Here is a 19030-nt window from a genome sequence, read left to right as displayed (position 1 = left end):
TTAAAAATTTGGCAGCCCTATCGTATTTCACTATTTCAAACACCCCTTAGGTTAAAAATGTGTGTGTGTGGGTGTATCATATGTATATGTGTGTGTGCGTGTCTCTCCTTTATGTTTCTAGACGCTGAGAGTTTCGGAAACTAATTTGATATGGGATGAACGTCAATGTCTTGGGTTGGGTGGAGGAAAGCGGGTCCGGAACCAAACCAACTACAACGATTGAATGAATAGCTGTCTAGCATACAAAGTATACCGTTCGGATTTTCAAGACTTGACTAAATGTCGAGATAGTTCGTGCTTTAATGCTTTAACGTATAAAAATAGATATACGAAGCCCCGCGTCGTATTAGGAACTTCTGGGGACTGAGACAAGGTCGGCGCTGCTGTGACGGTTTGCACAACGTTTTAAGTGTTTATCCAGTACTTCTCGGCTTTATATTTATATTTATCATGACTATGCGACCGCATTATGAACTCGACGCATCCAAACCGATGCCATGTCTACGTTGCATCGTTGGTTTTGTTTACTGTTACATTTCTCTTCACTTGAGTTTCCTTTTTGCAACCATAATAGTCTAGCAAACGTAGTCTTTTGAAGAAATCTATTTTGTCGTCGAAGTTCACCTATTTACTTCTAAATTAAGAGTGGTATGTATATACCGGGCCTTGCGCTGGTTGCACGTGTTTTGCCCCCACTTGCGGTTTTAGTCGCATTGCGCAAAAGTTACAGCCTTTGTTAACAAATAGGAATACACCAGTTGTCCCAACCTAAAATTCGACCTTATCGACATAGTATGTTTCTACATGATTTATTTATTTATTTATTTGTTTATTTATTTATTTTTCTATCCTTTGACCCCGGCCCAAATACAAATAATGTCACATGGAATTTGTATATACTTGGTCAGAACCGGTGTGAGCGTGCAGGAGTAATAAGCACTCCTGGATGCGCATGTGATATAAATCATGATTATACCTCACTGGCAGTAAGCGTCGTATATTTTTTCCCCCTGTTTATACGTGCAGTTGTGGCAAGCAAAAGGTGCTGCGTGATAATACTAGACTTTGAAATAGATAATTACAACAGAATGCGGCGTCCAGGGGGGGCGGGGCCAAGCTGACAAGAGTCAGCTTTGCTCCCCACGCTTTCCTTCCCCCTTACGATAAACCTAGAATTGCTCAGCGTCCGTCAGCTTTGGTTAACATGGCTAACGCTTACTGGAAAGGACCTTGCCGTCCCGCCGCCGCCCCGTGGCGTCCGGCGCATCCCGGTTCCTACCGGATTTGGGGCAGACGGGGGGCGCGCGGAAGTGGTGTTTAGTTGGGAAAATTCAAAACGACGCCGCCAATAAGAATTTGGGCTATTATATCCTTGGAAGAAAAGCTGCAAGACGATCCTTAAAAGGGCTGTCAGCAATATAAGGAGAGATATGTATACAGCAGGCAGCAATTTTAACATCAGCAGTGTACTGGTATAATTTATACATAGGTACGCTGTATACGTGTTACAGGACCGGTCAAGGAAAATTAGCCCGTCAATTGGCACAACCCATTCCTGTCTTTTGCCCATGGGGGGCCACGTGGGCATACATGTCGCTTGCCTCTTGTGGGAATCGGAAGGCCCGCGCTTCATCCAGGGGGTAGCCGCCAAGACTTTGGGGGTGCACCGTACCTGGGTTTGGATTGGGGCGACGGTGGAGGCGTGGCGATAAGTTGGAGCATGGTACAAGAAAGGTGATTGTGAAAGAACCTATTGAGGTCAAGGCAAGGACAAGGAGAGAGGATTTGGAAGACACGAAAAAGACAAAAAAAATTAAAGCGAGGGAGATTTACTTCCGAATCCCAGCAAATCAAATCGCCATCAAATCGTTGCATTCCTAGAGTTCCTATGCTAAAAGTATCCCGTGTTTGGTGCTTTGAACCCAATAGTAAAGAAACAAGGGGCTTATGTCATTTGGCGGCACAGAGTTCATATTCCGCGGTCACTTGACGCCGTTTTTTGCGGGGGGTGAGCTTCGTCCTCCTTGCTGTTACATTTTAGTCCAGGGGCTGGGCTGGCTTCGCGGCCTAGTAACCTGTGGAGATCTTGGGGGTGGCCTGGAGCAGCGGAGGTCTTACTGTTGGGAAAAAAAAAAAAAAAAAAAAAAAAAAGGAATGTAATGGCCCGTCCTTCCGGCCGTTTGCCACTCGGCCGCAAATACAACCGGTCACTTGGACATGAATGAATTACTCTTATTGGCGACAAGACCGAGGCTATATCTCTCTTTCCATACCGACGGCTTATTGGCGAGGTATTTGTCAGGTATTATTGTGTTATTTGTTTTTTTTTTTTTTTTTCATTTCTTGCCCTGCGTGCGTGATCCAAGCCCACGCAAATCCCTAGACACGGCGAGGTCTCGGTTGAGTCTCGATTGAGCTCCTCAATCGAGATTTACATATCTGTTTGGATCGTAAAACCGCGCAAATTTCTTGGCTCTAGGTGTCTTTCCTCGAATTACTTGATCTGACAGAACAGGCGTCCGTCCGTTCTTGGTTGTGCCTTGTGCCTGTTTGAAATCAGCCCCACACGCACTCAGCTGGAGGCCAGTTGTCAATGTCTCAAGTGAGAACACCCATTTGTTTATTTTGGCCAACCATCGAGATACATACCTTACCTACTGACTTGCTACCTGCCAAAGGAGGTGCTTTTTTTCGTTTATTAATTTATTTCACTTTTTTCGACATACTCCCTCACTGAAAAAATACATAATCTACCACTTCAACCCAGCGCAGTCGCACGGATATGTCAGGGTTGCAAAAATGTACCAATGTCTGCCTGTGTATGATACAAAAAATATGGCAACTTGTGTAAGTCTTGTCAAACTAGGTTCGCGCGTAGAGATGCGCCCATGACGTTGCGGCAAACAAGTTGCCAAGGCGGCCAAGTCGCTTTGTACAGGCTCTCAAACAGCCAGCGAAAGTGAGGCAAGCCTGGGCTGGACTGGCTGGATGGGGGCCGTAGCTGTGCAGGGCATGAGACGACCATAGTAAGAGTACGAAAGTGAGTAGCCAGGCACTGCGACTCTCTACCTCAGCCCCCCACCCCATGCTGGGGGATTTATTATTATCATTGTGTTTTATCCACTCCCTCATCACATGCTCATTGTTATCCAAGGAGCTTATGTTGATTGTGGGCTGTAAGGGGGCATTGCCACACACAGCAATGCTATTCCAGTTTTGTAACTTGTAGAAAAACTCGACGTGCGCAGGTGAGTGAGCCTGGCGCGATGGAAATTTATTGTTGGGTTGATTGAGGGTGTACCCCAGAAAACAGTCTGGACGGTCTGGTTTCAAATTTGAACATGTGCACGTGTTGGGAAAAAAGAAAATCTACGAGAGTACAAACTTGGCAGAATCACAAGGTTGAAAAGACGTTTTCAACTTGGACCCTTTTGTTCTCTTTCCCCGCCTTGGAAACAATGGACCCCGGACCGGCGGAGAGGATAGGATGTGCACAGAAACCACAGGCTCGGTTCGGCTGTAGGACCCAAGATTACTCTTCGTGGTCAATAGAGTAAGAAGGCGGAGAATCGGTCCGGGGAATTTCTCTCTTCTCCTCATGGTGCATCCTCGGTCGTTCCAGGGTCCTGCCTAACTTGGATGTTTCTTTCCTATCTTATTTTTTTAATCAGGCTGTACCCTTTTGTTTCTTTTATTTTTCTTCCTGTAATATTACCATTACTGCTATGTTTATTGTTATTATTATCATTTTTTTTTTTTTTTTTTTTTTTTTTTTTTTTTTTTTTTTTTTTTTTTTTTTTTTTTTTTTTTTTTTTTTTTTTTTTTTTTCATTTATCATCTCTTTATTTTTTGTGTTTGTTTGTTTTGAGACATTGTAGTACCATAAAAGAAAAACTAGTGAATCGCGTCTCTATTGGGAAATGGTTGACAGACAAGCAAAGTAGTATGGCATGGACAAGTTCCAAGTATCTGTTCGAGGTTGCAACCCTGGTTCATACCATTTGACCAGAAGAGGAAAAGGACCATAAGAAACACTCCGGCTCTGCGCAAACCGGCTCTGCGGGAGACTCTGCCTGCGACAAACCAAGTGGAAGCACACACCAATCTCCACTCGCCAATCTTGCAGCCGCCGTAGTGCGACTAACCAAGTGCATATGCGATGCTTGGGCCCTGTTTAACATTTACAAGATACGTAGGTAGCTAAGGTAGGTAGGAAAATCTTCCAAAATTCTACAAAGGGTAATTGGAGGCACACAAGTACAGAAGCACAGAGCAAGGAAGAGCAAAAGAAAAAGAAAGTCCGGCCCTGGGAGGCAAGATTACGATCGTGAACTCGGGGCGTCCGCCCTTCGCATCGGCAAATCACCCCAAGCGCAGAGCATCAGCGGCTAGGCTAGAACAGAAAAACCAGGTGCCAGTTCATTTTTTGTTTTGTTTTTTTTTTTGGGGGGGGGGGGTTTCGACGATGACTGCATCGCTCTCTGCAAAATGTGGCGCACAACTGTTGTTTCAAGCGAAGAAGAAACCAAGAGAGATGGAGAGGTAAGGAGAGGCGGTCAAAGCTCATTTGATTTGCACCATCGAATCCGGGGAACCAACCCCTAGGCATCCGGTGCATTGCTTCTGCCGCCCTGGGGAAAAAAAAAATCCAACTTACCATTAGTGGCCTGCCCTGTCGAAAGCCGGTCAGGACTAGGTGTGCATAAACTTTGCAGGGCCAAAGGTGAAATGCACCATGTACTCCTGATATCCGGTACAGAACTGTGATTACTGTATTGAGTCTGCGGCAGTCAGCCAGCCCCTGTGCATTTTCTTCTGTTCGTCTGGTTTTTATTTTAGCAAGTCGCTGCCGCCAGTCATTACAAGTAAAAACAAATGAGTGACGCAATGGAGAACTTGCAGCCGCAGCTGGGTTGTGCGCCTTCTCCACACACCTGATAGATATAACGTTGGACCGATTTGTACTTTAATTATTCGTATTTCCCCATGCAGTTTGGATGCATGATTCTTAGACCTAGAAGCAGGGGCGCTAGACATGTAATTAATCCACGGTTCGTTTTATAAGACACGAGTTTCTTGAGAACGGACCGTCACTCAATTTTAGCCATCGACTAAGATAGTTCAAATCTCATTGACCGGAAATAACGTAACACATTGTATTCTGGGGGCGTCGCAATTCCTGATTTTCCCTTGGTCAACAACTAAAAGGAGTTCGTGGTTGTATCATATCAGTCTTGCTTGCGACCTTCGTGGGGGTCCGCGTCTAATGAGTACGGAGCTACTACTACGTACATGCAGTATGTGATGTACACAGACGCAAAAAGCATAAAAAAAATACAAAGAGACACATAGAATGAGACAGAGAATTAAAAAGGGAGTGTGAGGTATTGAGGTGTGGCCCAAAAGCTATGCGCGAGCGCACGGTCGCCTGCTCTCCATGCCTTCCTTCCTTTCTGGAACGTGTTCCTATTGGTGTAGGTGTATAAGTTACGGTCAGTGCCATGCTCCTTTTGGTCAGGTGTAGCGCACCTGATATGCTTGGCCGCTTAGTGTCGCTGCAGCTTGACTGACATTTGCTTGTTTGCTGTTTGTTTTGCTTGCTTGTTTGCATCCTTTTACAGAAGGAAGTGCATCGCATCACCGAGCGTTTGCCTTAGGTTGGTGACATTACTGGCCTTCATATTCCGAATTTGATCCAAGACTAAACATTAGATTCACCGATGTCTTGAGACATTTGATCCTGACAGTTGAAGCCATCAGGTTCTCTCAGATAAATAGAGAATATTGGTGCTCCAAAATCGTGAATTAGCATCGGAAAATCCTCACCTAAAAACGCGGGGGCTGGGGTCAAGGGGGAATGAATGGGAAGCAAGACAACAAAGATCCAGTCCGCCTTACCAAGTAAATCCCCCAGAATCGCTGGCCCGGTTTCTGGGACAAATCATATCAGGGCTTGAGTAGCTTGGACCAATGGGCTGCGAATATATGTTCATTACCCCTTGCGACTTAAATAAGCAACTCAACAACTGAGCTCCTGCACGCAAAAGAACACCGACATTGCACCGCGATAGACTGTAATGCGCGTATAGAAGCTGCTTTACAACGTCACCGATATTATGCCTGCTGCTCAGCGCCACTTTCTTTTTTTTTTTTTTTTTTTTTTTTTTTTTTTTTTTTTTTTTCACCCGCGCTTCTTGTTTCTAACATACCTGTAAACAGTTTTGCACTACCTATAATCCACGAGGTAAACAGTGTTTTTTTTTTTCTATATGGAAAGCAAGTTGGAAGCCAATCAGTTAAAAAAAACTTACTTCAGCGCTGGCAACGAAATGACTGGTCACACACACCCCTAGGTTCTGGAGTCCATGATCAAACAAACACCGCCGCAGATGACAGCTATTTCAAGCCAATGCTACGGGGTAGAAACTCTCACATTTTCTTATCCGTATACTCCGTATATATTTGCAAGGATGCGACAGCCATCCGCGGCTTGTTTGCTCGCAGGACTAGCAACCGGGTTCAGTATATCCCAAGGCATTATCATATCTTTTTTTTTTTTTTTTATATTTTTAAATGACAGGTCGCAACACGCCCTTAAAACACGCAGGTTTAATACATCGTTTTATTTGGTGTTTACTTCTTGTCTGTTATTTCTTGGCTCTTTTCGCTTCATGCGCCACCTGTAGAATTACGGATGGACTCTTTACGTCCAAGTCCAACCAAAGAGGTAATTTCAGGCGGCGGTAGTGGCAATAGTTCTTTTTCCAGACCCATCGCCATCATATTTCCCGTAACGTCACTCTAAGCGACAAGATTGCCTATTCCAGACGGATGAAAATTGAAAGATCACCAGACCTCCAACAACCTGGTCAAGTTATGCTTCGGCGTGAAGTCCGCAGAGATTTCGTTTTGTGTGGGGAGACAGTCGAGGCAGGTACAGTAATGCTGGCGCAGCACTGTCAGCTGCATTGTGCCTTGTGTTAATTTGGCAGCGGCAAATGGTAGCACAGCCGAGCGCGACACGGGGATCCGTTGAATGACAAGCACGAGTGCGTGCAGCACGTCGGCATTTGCAACCTAGAAGCCCAGTGCCCCCAAGCGAGGGCGTAGGACAACCACCAAAAGAGTGCGATTGAATCACGAGCAACGAGGTAGATCTTGACGGAACCAATGTAGCCAAAAACTTGCAAGCGGTACGCCAACATTACCGAGTGACGTCTGTTGATATTTTTTTTCTTGTCTTTTGTTGGTGACATCTCTCCGATTCCGCAGCTCCATTGCTTGACAGAGCTTTTTTTTTCTTTTTTTTCGGGAATGGAGAATGGAGATTCTGCTCGTCAAAGAACAATAATTTCAAGCCATGTGACCAGTTCAAGCCGGGGAATGGCTGGCATTTCGCCAGGCATTCCTGTCCACTTTGGCTGAACAATCCACCTTACCAATGGTACGAAGTAGGTAGTTATCGCAGTGAGAAAAAAAAAAAAAAAGAACCCCCCCATCTTTACAGTAAAAGCACACTCAAGCGACGCGGCGTTCGTGGCGACAAGTCTTTGGCTCCCCAGGTAAAGTTCCAGTTCAAACGGGACCGAGGGGCCGTGTTGGACAGGAAACAATGGCGTCACCAGCGATCACAGTCACTCCCTTTCCACTGCCCTTTTCAGCACCGATGATTGTTGATTTGCTGCATACATACTCACAAGGACAAGCTGATGGGGAGATTCGAGGCTGGACCATTGATTGATAGGAATCAAAGGTGGAATTTGTTGTGGCCAGCGCCTAGACGCGCCCGACCTAGACGACGGACTGGGCCTCGACTGATCGTTGACTGACGAGGCTTCAACTCGTGACCGTTTCGTCCAGCCCGCGTGGCCCGCAACCTGAGTGCAGACTCTTCTTGGTACTGCAGACTCTTCTTGGTACTGCAGACTCTCAGTGCCGCAGCGCGGTACTTGGGCCTGGATGAGTGCCTGTGTGTGGCTGGAGCGCTGGCTGTGGGAATTGGAAAATGTGGATGTGGAATGAAAATTAGCCGCTCTAAACGTTCATCCGAAAAAGACTTTACTACCTGATGCGGAAGACAAAAACCTGACCAAGCCTATTCTAGTAGCAGTTTGTCCAAAGAGGAAGTAGGCAACAACCACGTTGGCGCTCTCATGTGACCAGAGCCGAGAAAGAGACCCCCTACCTACCAAGTCCGGATGCCAGAGCCCAGGAGCCGGCGCCCCATAATTGGGGATATTACCGGGTTGGGATTAGCCTAGACTCCTCCCCGAGCCGGTCTAGGTTGGAAGAAGCCTTGGCTTCACAAGAGAGAAGAGGGAGAGAGAGACAGTTGGGCACCGTCGTCCCCTGCGGAACAAGCCCCCATCCCACGCTCTTGAAATTACAGCGTACAATCTGACCCCTTCAAGCATGCTCAGTCTGGTTCGGTCTTTTCGTAACTTCACGGGTGGGTTTGGTGGGCAATTGAGAGAATGATCGGATCTTTTCTATGGCGGGGGGAGCAAAGAAAGGTGGGAGGGAGAGAGCACATGAACGAGTTTGAACAGCGCATCCATCATCGGATCAGACACAAAATAGGAACCAGCGCACAAACAGAAAATTAAGGTCAGAGGCCACCCTCGTAAAGTTCCATATCAATCACCTGGGGGAAGAAGAATTACAGGCGGTGTAGGCAAGTAAGTGCGTGCATCTACCCAGCTGGCTGCAGAGTACTCCCGTAGCAGAAAACGGGGTAATGAGTACCGAGTAACAATACTCATGGGGTGCGCTACTTCTTTGAGTTGCGTGCCCCTGTTGCTTCGGGAAGTCACTCGGCAGCTTGCAGGCGAGCGAAGGAGGGAGGCGGATGAGCGCCTGGGTGTGCCAAATGTGGATGTGGGTTATGAGTGTTTGGGTAGGTAAGTAAGCTAGGGTTGACGGAACGCCACCAGGGATGGATTTTGATGGGTCGGGTAAGCCAGGGGCGTGCAGGAAAGAAAAAAAAAGGTACGTACCGAGGTACCTAGGGTACAAATTTCACACGCCCATGACCCCCTCGCGAGTGGATGCGCTTCCAAGGCTACCTCACCGCGAGTCCGTTCGCTCCCTTCCATGACACTGCACACCCCCCCCTCCATGCATCATCCATTCCCCACGCTCTTGGGGGCTTGGTCCATCGCTCACCCATTGATGTCTTTTAAATAATTACTGCTTGATTCGCACTCCCCACAATCCTGCCTTCTTGAGTCTTCTGCGTATGATAACAACAACACCACCACGAACGCCAAAGTTGCTACCACGTTAACATTGGCAGTTCTATTTACTATTCGAATCGCACTGGATCTTCGACCAGCACTTGATTTGTTAACAACCCGACGCCGACACCTGCTTCAGTCAGTATCTACAGCGGACCGACGGAGCCTTGTATAATCCTGAAGTCAGCCTCACTTCCTGAGCACTGTTATCCACCTACTCAACTCAACTCACTAAGCGGAGCACGAATTCGAGTGGCATTGTACTGCACTACCGGCGCCGCCCACAATCTTGCGAGGGAACAAACCGCAAGCATCACTTTATCTCACGACATCAACTCTCAGCCAGTCGACTTTCGCGGTCGTGTCGCGAACAGCCGTCACGATTTATAGCGCCACAGACTTAACACACGCTCGACAATTCGAGCGAAAAACGCCGACGACCATGCCCTGTATGTTACAGGACGTCCTTAAGGTCGACCCCGAAGCCATCCACGGCCTCGACACAGGTGACGTGGAGAACTTGGTCAAATTTTGGACAGGTAAGCTTAGTAGTCTCTTGGTTTTCTTGGTCGAGAAGACTAAGATGATGAATATCCCATACTAACATTGCACCAAATAGTATTCACAAGGTGTGGAGACTCGGTTGCCAAGGGCAGGAGGTTAGAAAACATTGCCTGGAGAGTTTGGAACCACCAGACCTTCTGCGCCGGAGCCGAAGCTACTACTGCATCATTCCCGACTGGTTCCCTTCCAAGGGAGATCGAGAGGAAGATCCAACAGTCTTCCGAAGACATGCCACAACTATCTGCTAGCGTCGACTCTATTGCAGATGAGGAGGCCGTCGACTGCACAGCAGCCTCACCAACTGACAGCGACCGTCCTAGGATATGCAGACAGGACTCCTGCTCCAGCAGCAGGAGCCGATGCAACATTTCTTCCGATGAGTTCGAGAAGATGGTTACCTCGATCATCCAGACCAAGGACGACTTGACTCTACCCTCACCTTTACCCTCACCAGTCATGTCATCATCGAAGCCCGTAGAGAAGCAGGTCGAAGAGGCTTCAACAGAGAAGCCTCGGCCCGCCACCCTGGCCATCGGGCGTACCGGGTCCACAAGCGATTCGGATGCCTACAGGGCCTCACCCACACAGTCTGTCGGTTCGTCTCAGCAGTCATCACCTGTCACTCGAGACTCGCCACCATCACACCCCGTCATCCGAGGCTTCTCAACATCTCACATCCCCATGTTCCACAATGTCACCAGCCAACCAAGGCCAGCACCTATCGACACAATCCCCGAGCCGACTTCATCTCCCCAAGCCAAACTTGTGCAATCCAAGAAGCCCCAGGCTAAGTTTGCTCTGGGCGGCTCTTCTTCCTGTGACGATTCTCACAGCGAACGTGGACACAGCCCTGATCTTCCCCGTCAGCCGGTGCCCCAGATCAAGAGGAAGATGTTCCAGGTTGGCGGCTCTTCGGAGGAGGGCGAATCACTCAAGAGCGCCATGCACTCCGCCAGGTCAGGTCTCCTGTCACCTCAGAAGAAGCAAGCCTCTTTCAGCAGACAAGTCGTGACTAGGACTTTCCCTCCGGTCATGATGGATCATGAATACTCGGACGTGGACGAGAGTGCGATCGACGATGATGATGATGACTCAGAATGGGAGGACTCCAACGAAGAGAGCGGCAAATCGAGCATGGATGACAAGACTCTATTCAAGCGAGTGGATTCCAAGGTCAACTTGACCTCGAGACGCTCACTTATCACCTTGATGCTTGAACGCAATGACCGGCAATCAAAACTTGGCAACGGAGCTTCTCAGTCCGCATCCGCCATTCACCAAGGTCGGATGCCTCGGCAGGGACCCTCCTTTGTCGCCTCACCCAACGACTCAGACGACAGCCCATTGATGATGAAGCGGGGATCCCGCGCCGCGCAACTAAAGCCCATCAACGAGATCCCACGATCAGCTGCGCAGCCGATTGTCGCCCCTATCCATGTCAACAACCAACAAGCTGCCCTCTCACCACGTACTACCAGGCGTAATATGCTTTCGACCGAGCTCACAGAATCTCTTCGTCGCGACCTCGTCTGGGAACGCTCCCAGAAGTCTTCCACCGTAAATGCTGTGCTCAAGCGGAGACACACTTCGCACAACGTTGCAAACCTCAAGCAGTATCCCGAGCGAGCTGTTGTCAAGAAAGAAAACGACGGCAACGCTAGCAGCTGGGATCAATACTTTGCCCGCGAGGCTTTTGGCGGCTACCATGTCAAGGGCTGGTAATTCAAAACAACTACCGGCGCCACCACCATCAAAACACATAATCATAGCAGCATTTGCACATCATAAACCCGGGCATGCAAAACACTGGGAATTTTTTTTTGGAACAGATTACCGTCTGTCTTGTAATAACAACATGACACGAAGCATTCATACTTGCACAAAGCGACACGCTCTGAATCGCATCAGCCATCGGCGTTTTTATGTTTTTGCTTTATTTTGCTGTGGAATCAGCAGCGCCTCCAGCGATAGTGGCTTTTCGGCCCGATCGCTGGTGGGCAGGCAACCCAAAATCATTGGTTTTGGGATGAGGGGTTCACATCGATTTCCCCCAACAAGCGGGCTGTTACACAGGTACAACAATGCTGGCAACACTGCCCAACAAAAGGAGTGGGAACACCTCCATTTTTTTCACATTATACTAATCATGCCTCTCAACGAGCAATGCACGGAATGGCGCTGTCGTTTGATTTAATTTTTTCTTTCTCTTCATTACCTTTTATGATACCAGGCTCCACGTTATGTTCTTGTCCGTCAGCCACAATGTTATACCTTTTTTTTTTCTTGTTTCTTCGGGGGTTTGTCCTGTATAATACCATTCCCACACAGACGTCGAGTCGTGACGGTACGTGAAAGGTGTTTGGCAGAAACGGGGAACGTCACCGCGTTTCGTGTTGGGGTGGAAAGGCAGTTAGTTGGCGGTAGTCAAAAAAGGCCGGGATTAATCACCTGCCATGGTCGTGGAGGCCTGCTTTCAATAAAAACGCAGCAAGTCTCAACTACACATGATGATCCATTTGTGAAAATACTTTGTGATAGACGCGCCTAGATACACAAATTCTTGGACGAGACGGACTCTAAGATGTACTATGCTATGCGACTTGTAAATTTGTTTTGCAACGATTCCCAAAATGGAACCAAACACATGCAAATCACAACAAAAGAGCGAACTCTGAATGCACAACGCGGGTCATGTAAGGACAGTTCTTGACGATTTAGCCAGAAACGTTGCTCTTTTTTTCTTTTTTTCTTCTTTTTCATTTCTTCTTCTTTTTTTACACCCCTGGGCAGGGGTACATGTTATGCAAAAAGAAAACATAGAAGAGAGAGAGAAAAAAAAAAAAAAGAGCTAGCTTGCAATAAACCCCGCGAGAAAGAAGGGATGTGCTGAACAGTCAATCTGCAAAAATTTCCGAAAACAAGACCAGTGGCCAAGAAAGAGAGTAGATCCAAATTTCACATGTGAAAATTGCACATTGAAAGCTCACGGGATTTCAACGACTCGTCGACGAGCTTCAGCTGTGACAGCTGGGGCCGGGGTCTGCCTTTATTTGATTTTATTGTCATTGCGATTGATTTTGTTAATGTTTTAATTTGCCTGTATTTTGCTGCATACATCCGGGCGTGCTGGTGACGGTTTGCATATTTCACCTTTACCGGTCGTAGTGTGCATATAGATATGTGCATGCACGCCTGCAGGCCTCAAACGATGGACCTGTTGTGGTCAAAGTCCTGGCAGGAGGTTTACGGTATTTTTTTTATTCATTCACTGTGAATCCAGAATACGCTTGTCACGAGCTTCCTTGTACCATCATTTCCAACTATTCAATAAAAAGGGGGGTGTGAGAAATTTTGGACGAGGCGGCTCATCCAATGTGTCTTTCCCCCCCTTCCGTCTGACTGGTTCGACATCTATTTACAACAAGGTTACTACTCGCCTTACCTACTAAGGCGTCGGCTATCATTTGCTCACATGCAATGGCCTAGACATACCTTGTTCCAAAGCGGGGGGCAGGCTTTGTCTTTCCAAAACAGAAAGAGTTCTAGACCAGTTTGTTGTCTTTGGTTCTTATTACCAATTGACTAGGAAAGGCGGCAATACCTCGAGTAGAGAATATGGGATAGAATACCGGGTAGACAATCGCTCGAGTCTGCTGACGGAGGATAATTTTGCCGTTGAAAAATCACAAGACAAAAAACCGAGATACAGGGGCGAATTCTACGGAGTACATAGTTACTACTACCTGCCTACCTAGCCAAGCTACCTGCCTAATGCAAAGCAAGCAAATTGGCCGACCGTTGCCACGGACGGTCGTATTACTCGCGAGGTGGATGAGTCGGTGGGTATATCCCGAATGGATTAGATATCTTTTTTGACTCCCTCTGTTTGATGGTCAATGGACCTGTAACGGCCGCGTACGCACCGTGCAGTAGTCTTTTCGCGACGGCGCTTCTCTCGGAACGAGGCAGGGCGGAATTGGGCTTCTAGACTGTCGATCGACCTTGTCAATCCCTCAATTCTTAGTCAGCCTTCCTCGAAGCTTGGTCCGTATAAGCCGTCTTGCCGGTACGGCAGTGCTCCGTGACTGGCGTTGGCGATAATCAGGTAGCAAATCCCACTAGATATCTGATACTTGCACTGTGGGCTGGAGGCTATAGGGGGTGGTTCCTCAGTGGAAATCACATAATATGTACTGTATGAGGGTCGGTCCGTTATATTATTACGTACATAGCTTACTGCTATACAATGCCTTGCAAGGAATTTGGGCTCTCCTGCTAGGTAGTAGGCCCAGCACTGAGGCGGAATTGGCCTAGCCTTTTCGCAGTAGATTACAAAGTACTTCTAAATGGTCGAGGCGGAGCTGGAAGCGGAGCCAAATCCCTTTCGCTCACGAGCCTCACCTGTACAATAGTAAGCACATGGGGCGCAAGTTTGCCACAGCCACATTAACCGATCTCCGGTGCGAGATTTCAAAATCGCCTGGTGGGTAAGCCTTGGACCCTAAGTACAGCAACAACAGTTGCTTGTTCGGGCAGCTACAATGTGCCTTGCCAAGTAACTCAGCTGGGTTGTACTATGACATCTTCAGCCCACTCTCGCCCTTGGTTTCTTTTTGGGGTCATTCCCACTTGGGACCCAGATCAATTGTTTTACATTGGGCTCGCCAAAGAAAAATAAATGGACTTGTAGCAAAGAAAAAAAAAGATTGCAACATAAAAAAAAAAAAAAAAGGAAAGAAAAAAGGCCTCACTGACTCTTGCTTGCCAACCCCGGAGGGGTACTCCGTATGCCCCAGAGATAGAAAAAAAAAAAAAAAAAAAAAAAAAAAAAAAAAAAAAAAAAAAAAAAAAAAAAAAAGTGACGCATATCTATCGCACCCCCACCCCGCGTCCCCGAAAAGCGGTCAAGGCGGAAGAGACATAAATAACATGACTGCAAGCCAGGCGCGAGGCGGGGTTGGTTGGTCGGGTCGCGTCTTGGGGCGCGTGCGCGTCAGCTGCGCCTGTCGGACCCCTGTTCGGCCAGCGAATCCCACCATCAGGTGCGGGTGCAGGAAAAAGCATAAAAAGCAGCAGTAGCAGTAGCAGCAGGTCGCAGGAAGTAGAGGCGGTAGAGACAACATCGATAATGCAGTTATTCGCATCCTACATGGTTTACCGGTATGCATAAAAAAGATTTTGTCCTTGCTTGTACCGGAGTAAAGTCTGTTGTTTCTCATGATATTGCGCTATAATTGGACCGGAGGTGTTCTCAAATTTGCGTCATCAAGGGTCCCGCCCCTGTCCCCCATTTTCGTACACCGCTCCGCTTTCTGCGAGACAAGTTTCTTTCCGGAGGATATGATGGGAGGGGGCGTGTTGTTTGCGTGATGGATATCAGTCAATATATCTGCCCGCGGAAGTAATAGTGACTTTTTGCCAAGTGAGTGAATTTTTTTGCCTGACCAGGCAGGGTCCTTTTCTTCCGCTTAATGTTTTTCACCCTCTCTGCTTTCTGTTGGCTTGCTGTAAGGCCAAGAACTAGACCCATGTCACATCGTGACATCCAACCCACCGCAACTGCGGGCAGCGCGGATAGACAACAAAGACCTAGCCATCAACCCCCCCACTTACAAGGCACTGAATTTATGCAAGGCATGGAGAGGGTGTGGGCAATAATCGCCTTGTCATCTGCGAACGTAGCGGATGGAGCTGATGGCCGGGAATCACTACTCGGAATTGATATCTCCAATGCTGGCCAGGACATCCGGATTGCTTGTGGTTTTGGTGATGAGTTCCGTTCCGGTCCGGCCCACCCCGCTTTGAATTTTTATGGTGCCCTCTGATGGAGCGGGTAACTGCCAGGCTTGCACGGAGGGAATACCTTGGTAGATACGGATACCTACCTACCTAGCAAGCCTTGCAAGCCTAGGTATTCTCGACATTCCGAGGAGAAGAAGCAGAATGGTTACTTGAAAGTATCAACGTATGGAGTTAAAATGGTATTTTGTGACCTCATGCAGTGGACACTTTAAGCCAGAATTGGCTTGGCTGAACGCAAGCCGATATTGTTTCTGTTATTGACCGAATTATTGTGGCCGAGGTACCTCCACTCCAACTCCAGCTCAAGCTCCAGCATACCTGGCAAGCCTGGATACTGTGCCTCAGGTGTTGGTCGGAGTATCTCGCGGGGGTTAGGGTATAATTATGTCTCATGCAAAAGACGGAAAGAACCGAGTTCCTCGTGCCGTCATGATCTCCACACCTCTTTCTTTGTGTGCCAGCCGCGAGACAAGTTCCTGGTCACCTACCTTAACCCACCCGTCGTGATAAATCGGAACTCTACCTAAGACAAGACCAAGAAACCTTGTCTTCGCGTCTCAAGTTCACCGACTTTTTCTCGGAGCAGAATTCCTCATGTTCAATACTGCTGACCTCAGCAAGTAACAAACAACAAAACCCCCGTGGTCTCGATCTGTGATCTCTGACTACGATCGGCTCGTGACATCGTCCCACATCAGTTGCTACTCCCAAAACTTACAACTGTTCGGCCGACACATCAGGAACAGTCGAGACTAGAAGACCAAGAGCTCCCTCCGGCTGTCGGTTAGCTGTTTTGAGATGTGCCGGGGAGGAGTACCGAACCCAGAGCCGGCCGGTACAGTACGCTCGGGGCATGTGAGCTGTTGGGGTTGGCTTGTGCTCACTACCATAAAATTGACGCACGGTCTCAACAGTGTATGGGCTTTTCCCTCCATCTGCTGAGCACAACGGAAAAAATGAGAACAAGCTTCAAACCTTGTGCATCTAAATATTGGATGATGGACAGTGTCGAGACGAAACCACTCGTCACCTGAATTCACAGGAATAACCATGGCCTGCTGCTATTGTTACCTGTTTACAAATGAGAGCCACCGTGTGCCTCAGTAAATGTGCCATATCGGTTCCCAAGTTGGTACTCACGACTATGCCGGTGGAAGAGATTTTGTTCGTGATTGGTTTGATGAATCTATATTTGTTAGTCACGAAGAGAGCTCGCTCTCTTAAGGCTGAGAGCCTATTGCCTAAAGAGACTTGCTCAAGACGATGCTGACTCTCTATGCTCGTACGAACAAGGGGTGCCGGTTGACAGACTTCTAGAATTTCTACCGGAATAACCCTCCGTGCACGCACCAGCGAGGAGGCAACCCGATACTTTGCGCCGACCTGACGATGTACACGGTAGCTTACTTCGAGTTGTACGTGGTAGACACGCCCCCGGGTCGGCCACGGTCCTCGTCCGTGTCATCCCTTAGTCGGATCGGCGGACATCGGACGGCGGCCCCAGCCAGTGCCCTTTGAGTTCTTTGCTTTCTTCGTTCGATGTTTCCGCCTGGAGGAATTTAAAGTACTTGAACATTACTCAAATTTCTCTGTTAAAACAATTCTTTTCTTTTTTCTATTTTTTGTTGCTCTATTCATGACATGCATTTCTGCTATTTAGCCCAAGTTGGACATGCCATCCAACCGGGTATTAGCTGTTTCTCAAACAGACACACACCCACCCCCCTTGGAGTTTTACTGCGGACATAAGTTGTACGTGAACCGGTTCTCCTCATCAATGTTTCGCTCTGCTAATCTTGCACGGCCTTCCTTGTAGCAACCCATTGACTGGTAAAAAAAAAAAAACATCAAGGTCGACGAGCCCACCCTGCCCTAACGTACAGACCAGCTCGTATTACCTTCCATATTACCTGCATTCGGAAACAACTTTTTCCCCTGACTTTGTGGCTTATGGCGATCCGAAGGCGAAGGGTCCATGGTTGCAAGCAAGGCCTTTGAGGTTACTACAGTTGATCATGGGCTATTCTCGGCAAATACCTGGGGTTAAGAAACCATGATTAGCCAGCTGACCGTTTCTGGCGGCGATGAGAGAATAGTATACCTTTCATCTGATTAAGAAACACCAAGCCTGCCCCAGAATCCGATTCTGCATCTGATCCGACCCAAACCGCCATGTTCAGTGTGGGGAAAGGGGGGTAGGGAAGACCGCTTGGGTTCCAAAGGGGCTATCCGACGGCTAGTGCTAATCTCACGTGAAAAAAGAAAACGAGAGAAAGCTGCCGCCGGTGACCTAGTGGCAGTCCATCAGCCTAGCTAAACCTAGCGAAACAGCTTGATGCCACTGCACTCTGGCGAGAAAAGGCGTGTGACATGACGCAGCTGTCCACCATACAAAAGAACCCTTTGACGACGAATTGGCAGCGTGTGTGTCACAACAGCTTCCTGCGGAAAGTCTAAACGCTACTGCACTTCAAGCAAGTTGGTCTTTCGTACTATGCCAAAACCTCAGGGATCCCTCTGATTTTGAATCATCGAGTCAGCTTTTTGAACAAGTTCATTCTCCATGCCGTACCTTACATTCGCTGGGTGTTTTGTTTTGCTCGCCACCACGTGTCGAGCACATGCAAAAAAGAAAGAAGAATAGTGAAGCTGGGGCGAACATGAGACTGTTCACACACACAAGTCAGTGCTCGAGGGTCCAGACTTGGTTGGATAAAATGTGGCCCATCACACCTCGCACTACCCCGGACAGGTGTTGACTTGAGGGAGCACATCCACACGCAAGGAACATGTATTGACCTGACACGCAAAATGCACGTCTTTCTCTCTGCCTTTGTCTCTTTCGATCAATCCCGTCGGGGTAGCTTGACGGGTGAGGATCCGCTGCATCACCAAAGCTACAGAGAGGGAGAGCGACACACACACACACACCCACCCCCGGAAGGATTCCCAAGTTCAGTGAGATCGGGCAGCATGATTCACGTCCGCACACACCGAGGATTATACTCGTGTCGCAAGCGGCCGACAACTTATCATGTAGGGGGGTAGTTTTGGCGCAAGGCAGATGGGGAAAGGTGGCCAAAAACAAAACAAAGACTTCATTTTACCATGGGCAAAAAGAAGCTGACAACAACGTCACCCCCTTGCGCACCATGCCAAAAACTTTTCTAGCCCGAACACCGAATTTCTTGCAACCATGGTTCAAAGACGGAAACAAAATTCCTCCTTGCCATATTGGTTAACCATGCGAGACGGCGTCACCGGCAGAGACGGTTCAGCCTGCTAAAAGAGAAGGGTTCGAGTCGGCGTACTCTCTTATTAACGCCCCCAAATCAAACAAACTAATCCTTCCTATCTCCCACTTCTCTCCCTCTCTCTCTCTCTCTCTCTCTCTCTCTCTTACTCTCCCCGCACTTGCCTAAACCACC

General features: G+C 48.1%; 3 protein-coding genes across 3 annotated transcripts; 1 reads left to right on the top strand and 2 right to left on the bottom strand.

The window, feature by feature from the left end:
• Nucleotides 1–5260: 5260 nt before the first annotated feature.
• PgNI_05655 (uncharacterized protein) lies at nt 5261–5591 on the bottom strand. The gene is made up of 2 exons (XM_031125686.1): nt 5572–5591; nt 5261–5466 (listed from the first exon to the last, which is right to left on the bottom strand). Coding segments are annotated over exons 1-2 (102 nt in total). The 5' UTR covers nt 5574–5591; the 3' UTR covers nt 5261–5366.
• Nucleotides 5592–7371: 1780 nt separating this feature from the next.
• On the bottom strand, nt 7372–7557 carry PgNI_05654 (uncharacterized protein; the record flags this gene model as incomplete). Its single annotated transcript, XM_031125685.1, has 2 exons — nt 7372–7467; nt 7528–7557. Coding segments are annotated over 2 exons (126 nt in total), but the record flags the coding sequence as incomplete, so codon positions are not given.
• Nucleotides 7558–9240: 1683 nt separating this feature from the next.
• On the top strand, nt 9241–12305 carry PgNI_05653 (uncharacterized protein). Its single transcript, XM_031125684.1, has 2 exons — nt 9241–9775; nt 9856–12305. The coding sequence occupies exons 1-2, from the start codon at nt 9679–9681 to the stop codon at nt 11520–11522; spliced, it is 1764 nt and encodes a 587-aa protein (XP_030982031.1). The 5' UTR covers nt 9241–9678; the 3' UTR covers nt 11523–12305.
• Nucleotides 12306–19030: the final 6725 nt, after the last annotated feature.

The sequence above is a fragment of the Pyricularia grisea genome, chromosome I (assembly GCF_004355905.1).
Source record: "Pyricularia grisea strain NI907 chromosome I, whole genome shotgun sequence".
Lineage (NCBI taxonomy): Eukaryota > Fungi > Ascomycota > Sordariomycetes > Magnaporthales > Pyriculariaceae > Pyricularia > Pyricularia grisea.
The sequence above is the reverse complement of the archived record's forward strand: the minus strand, read 5'-3'. Positions and strand labels throughout refer to the sequence as shown.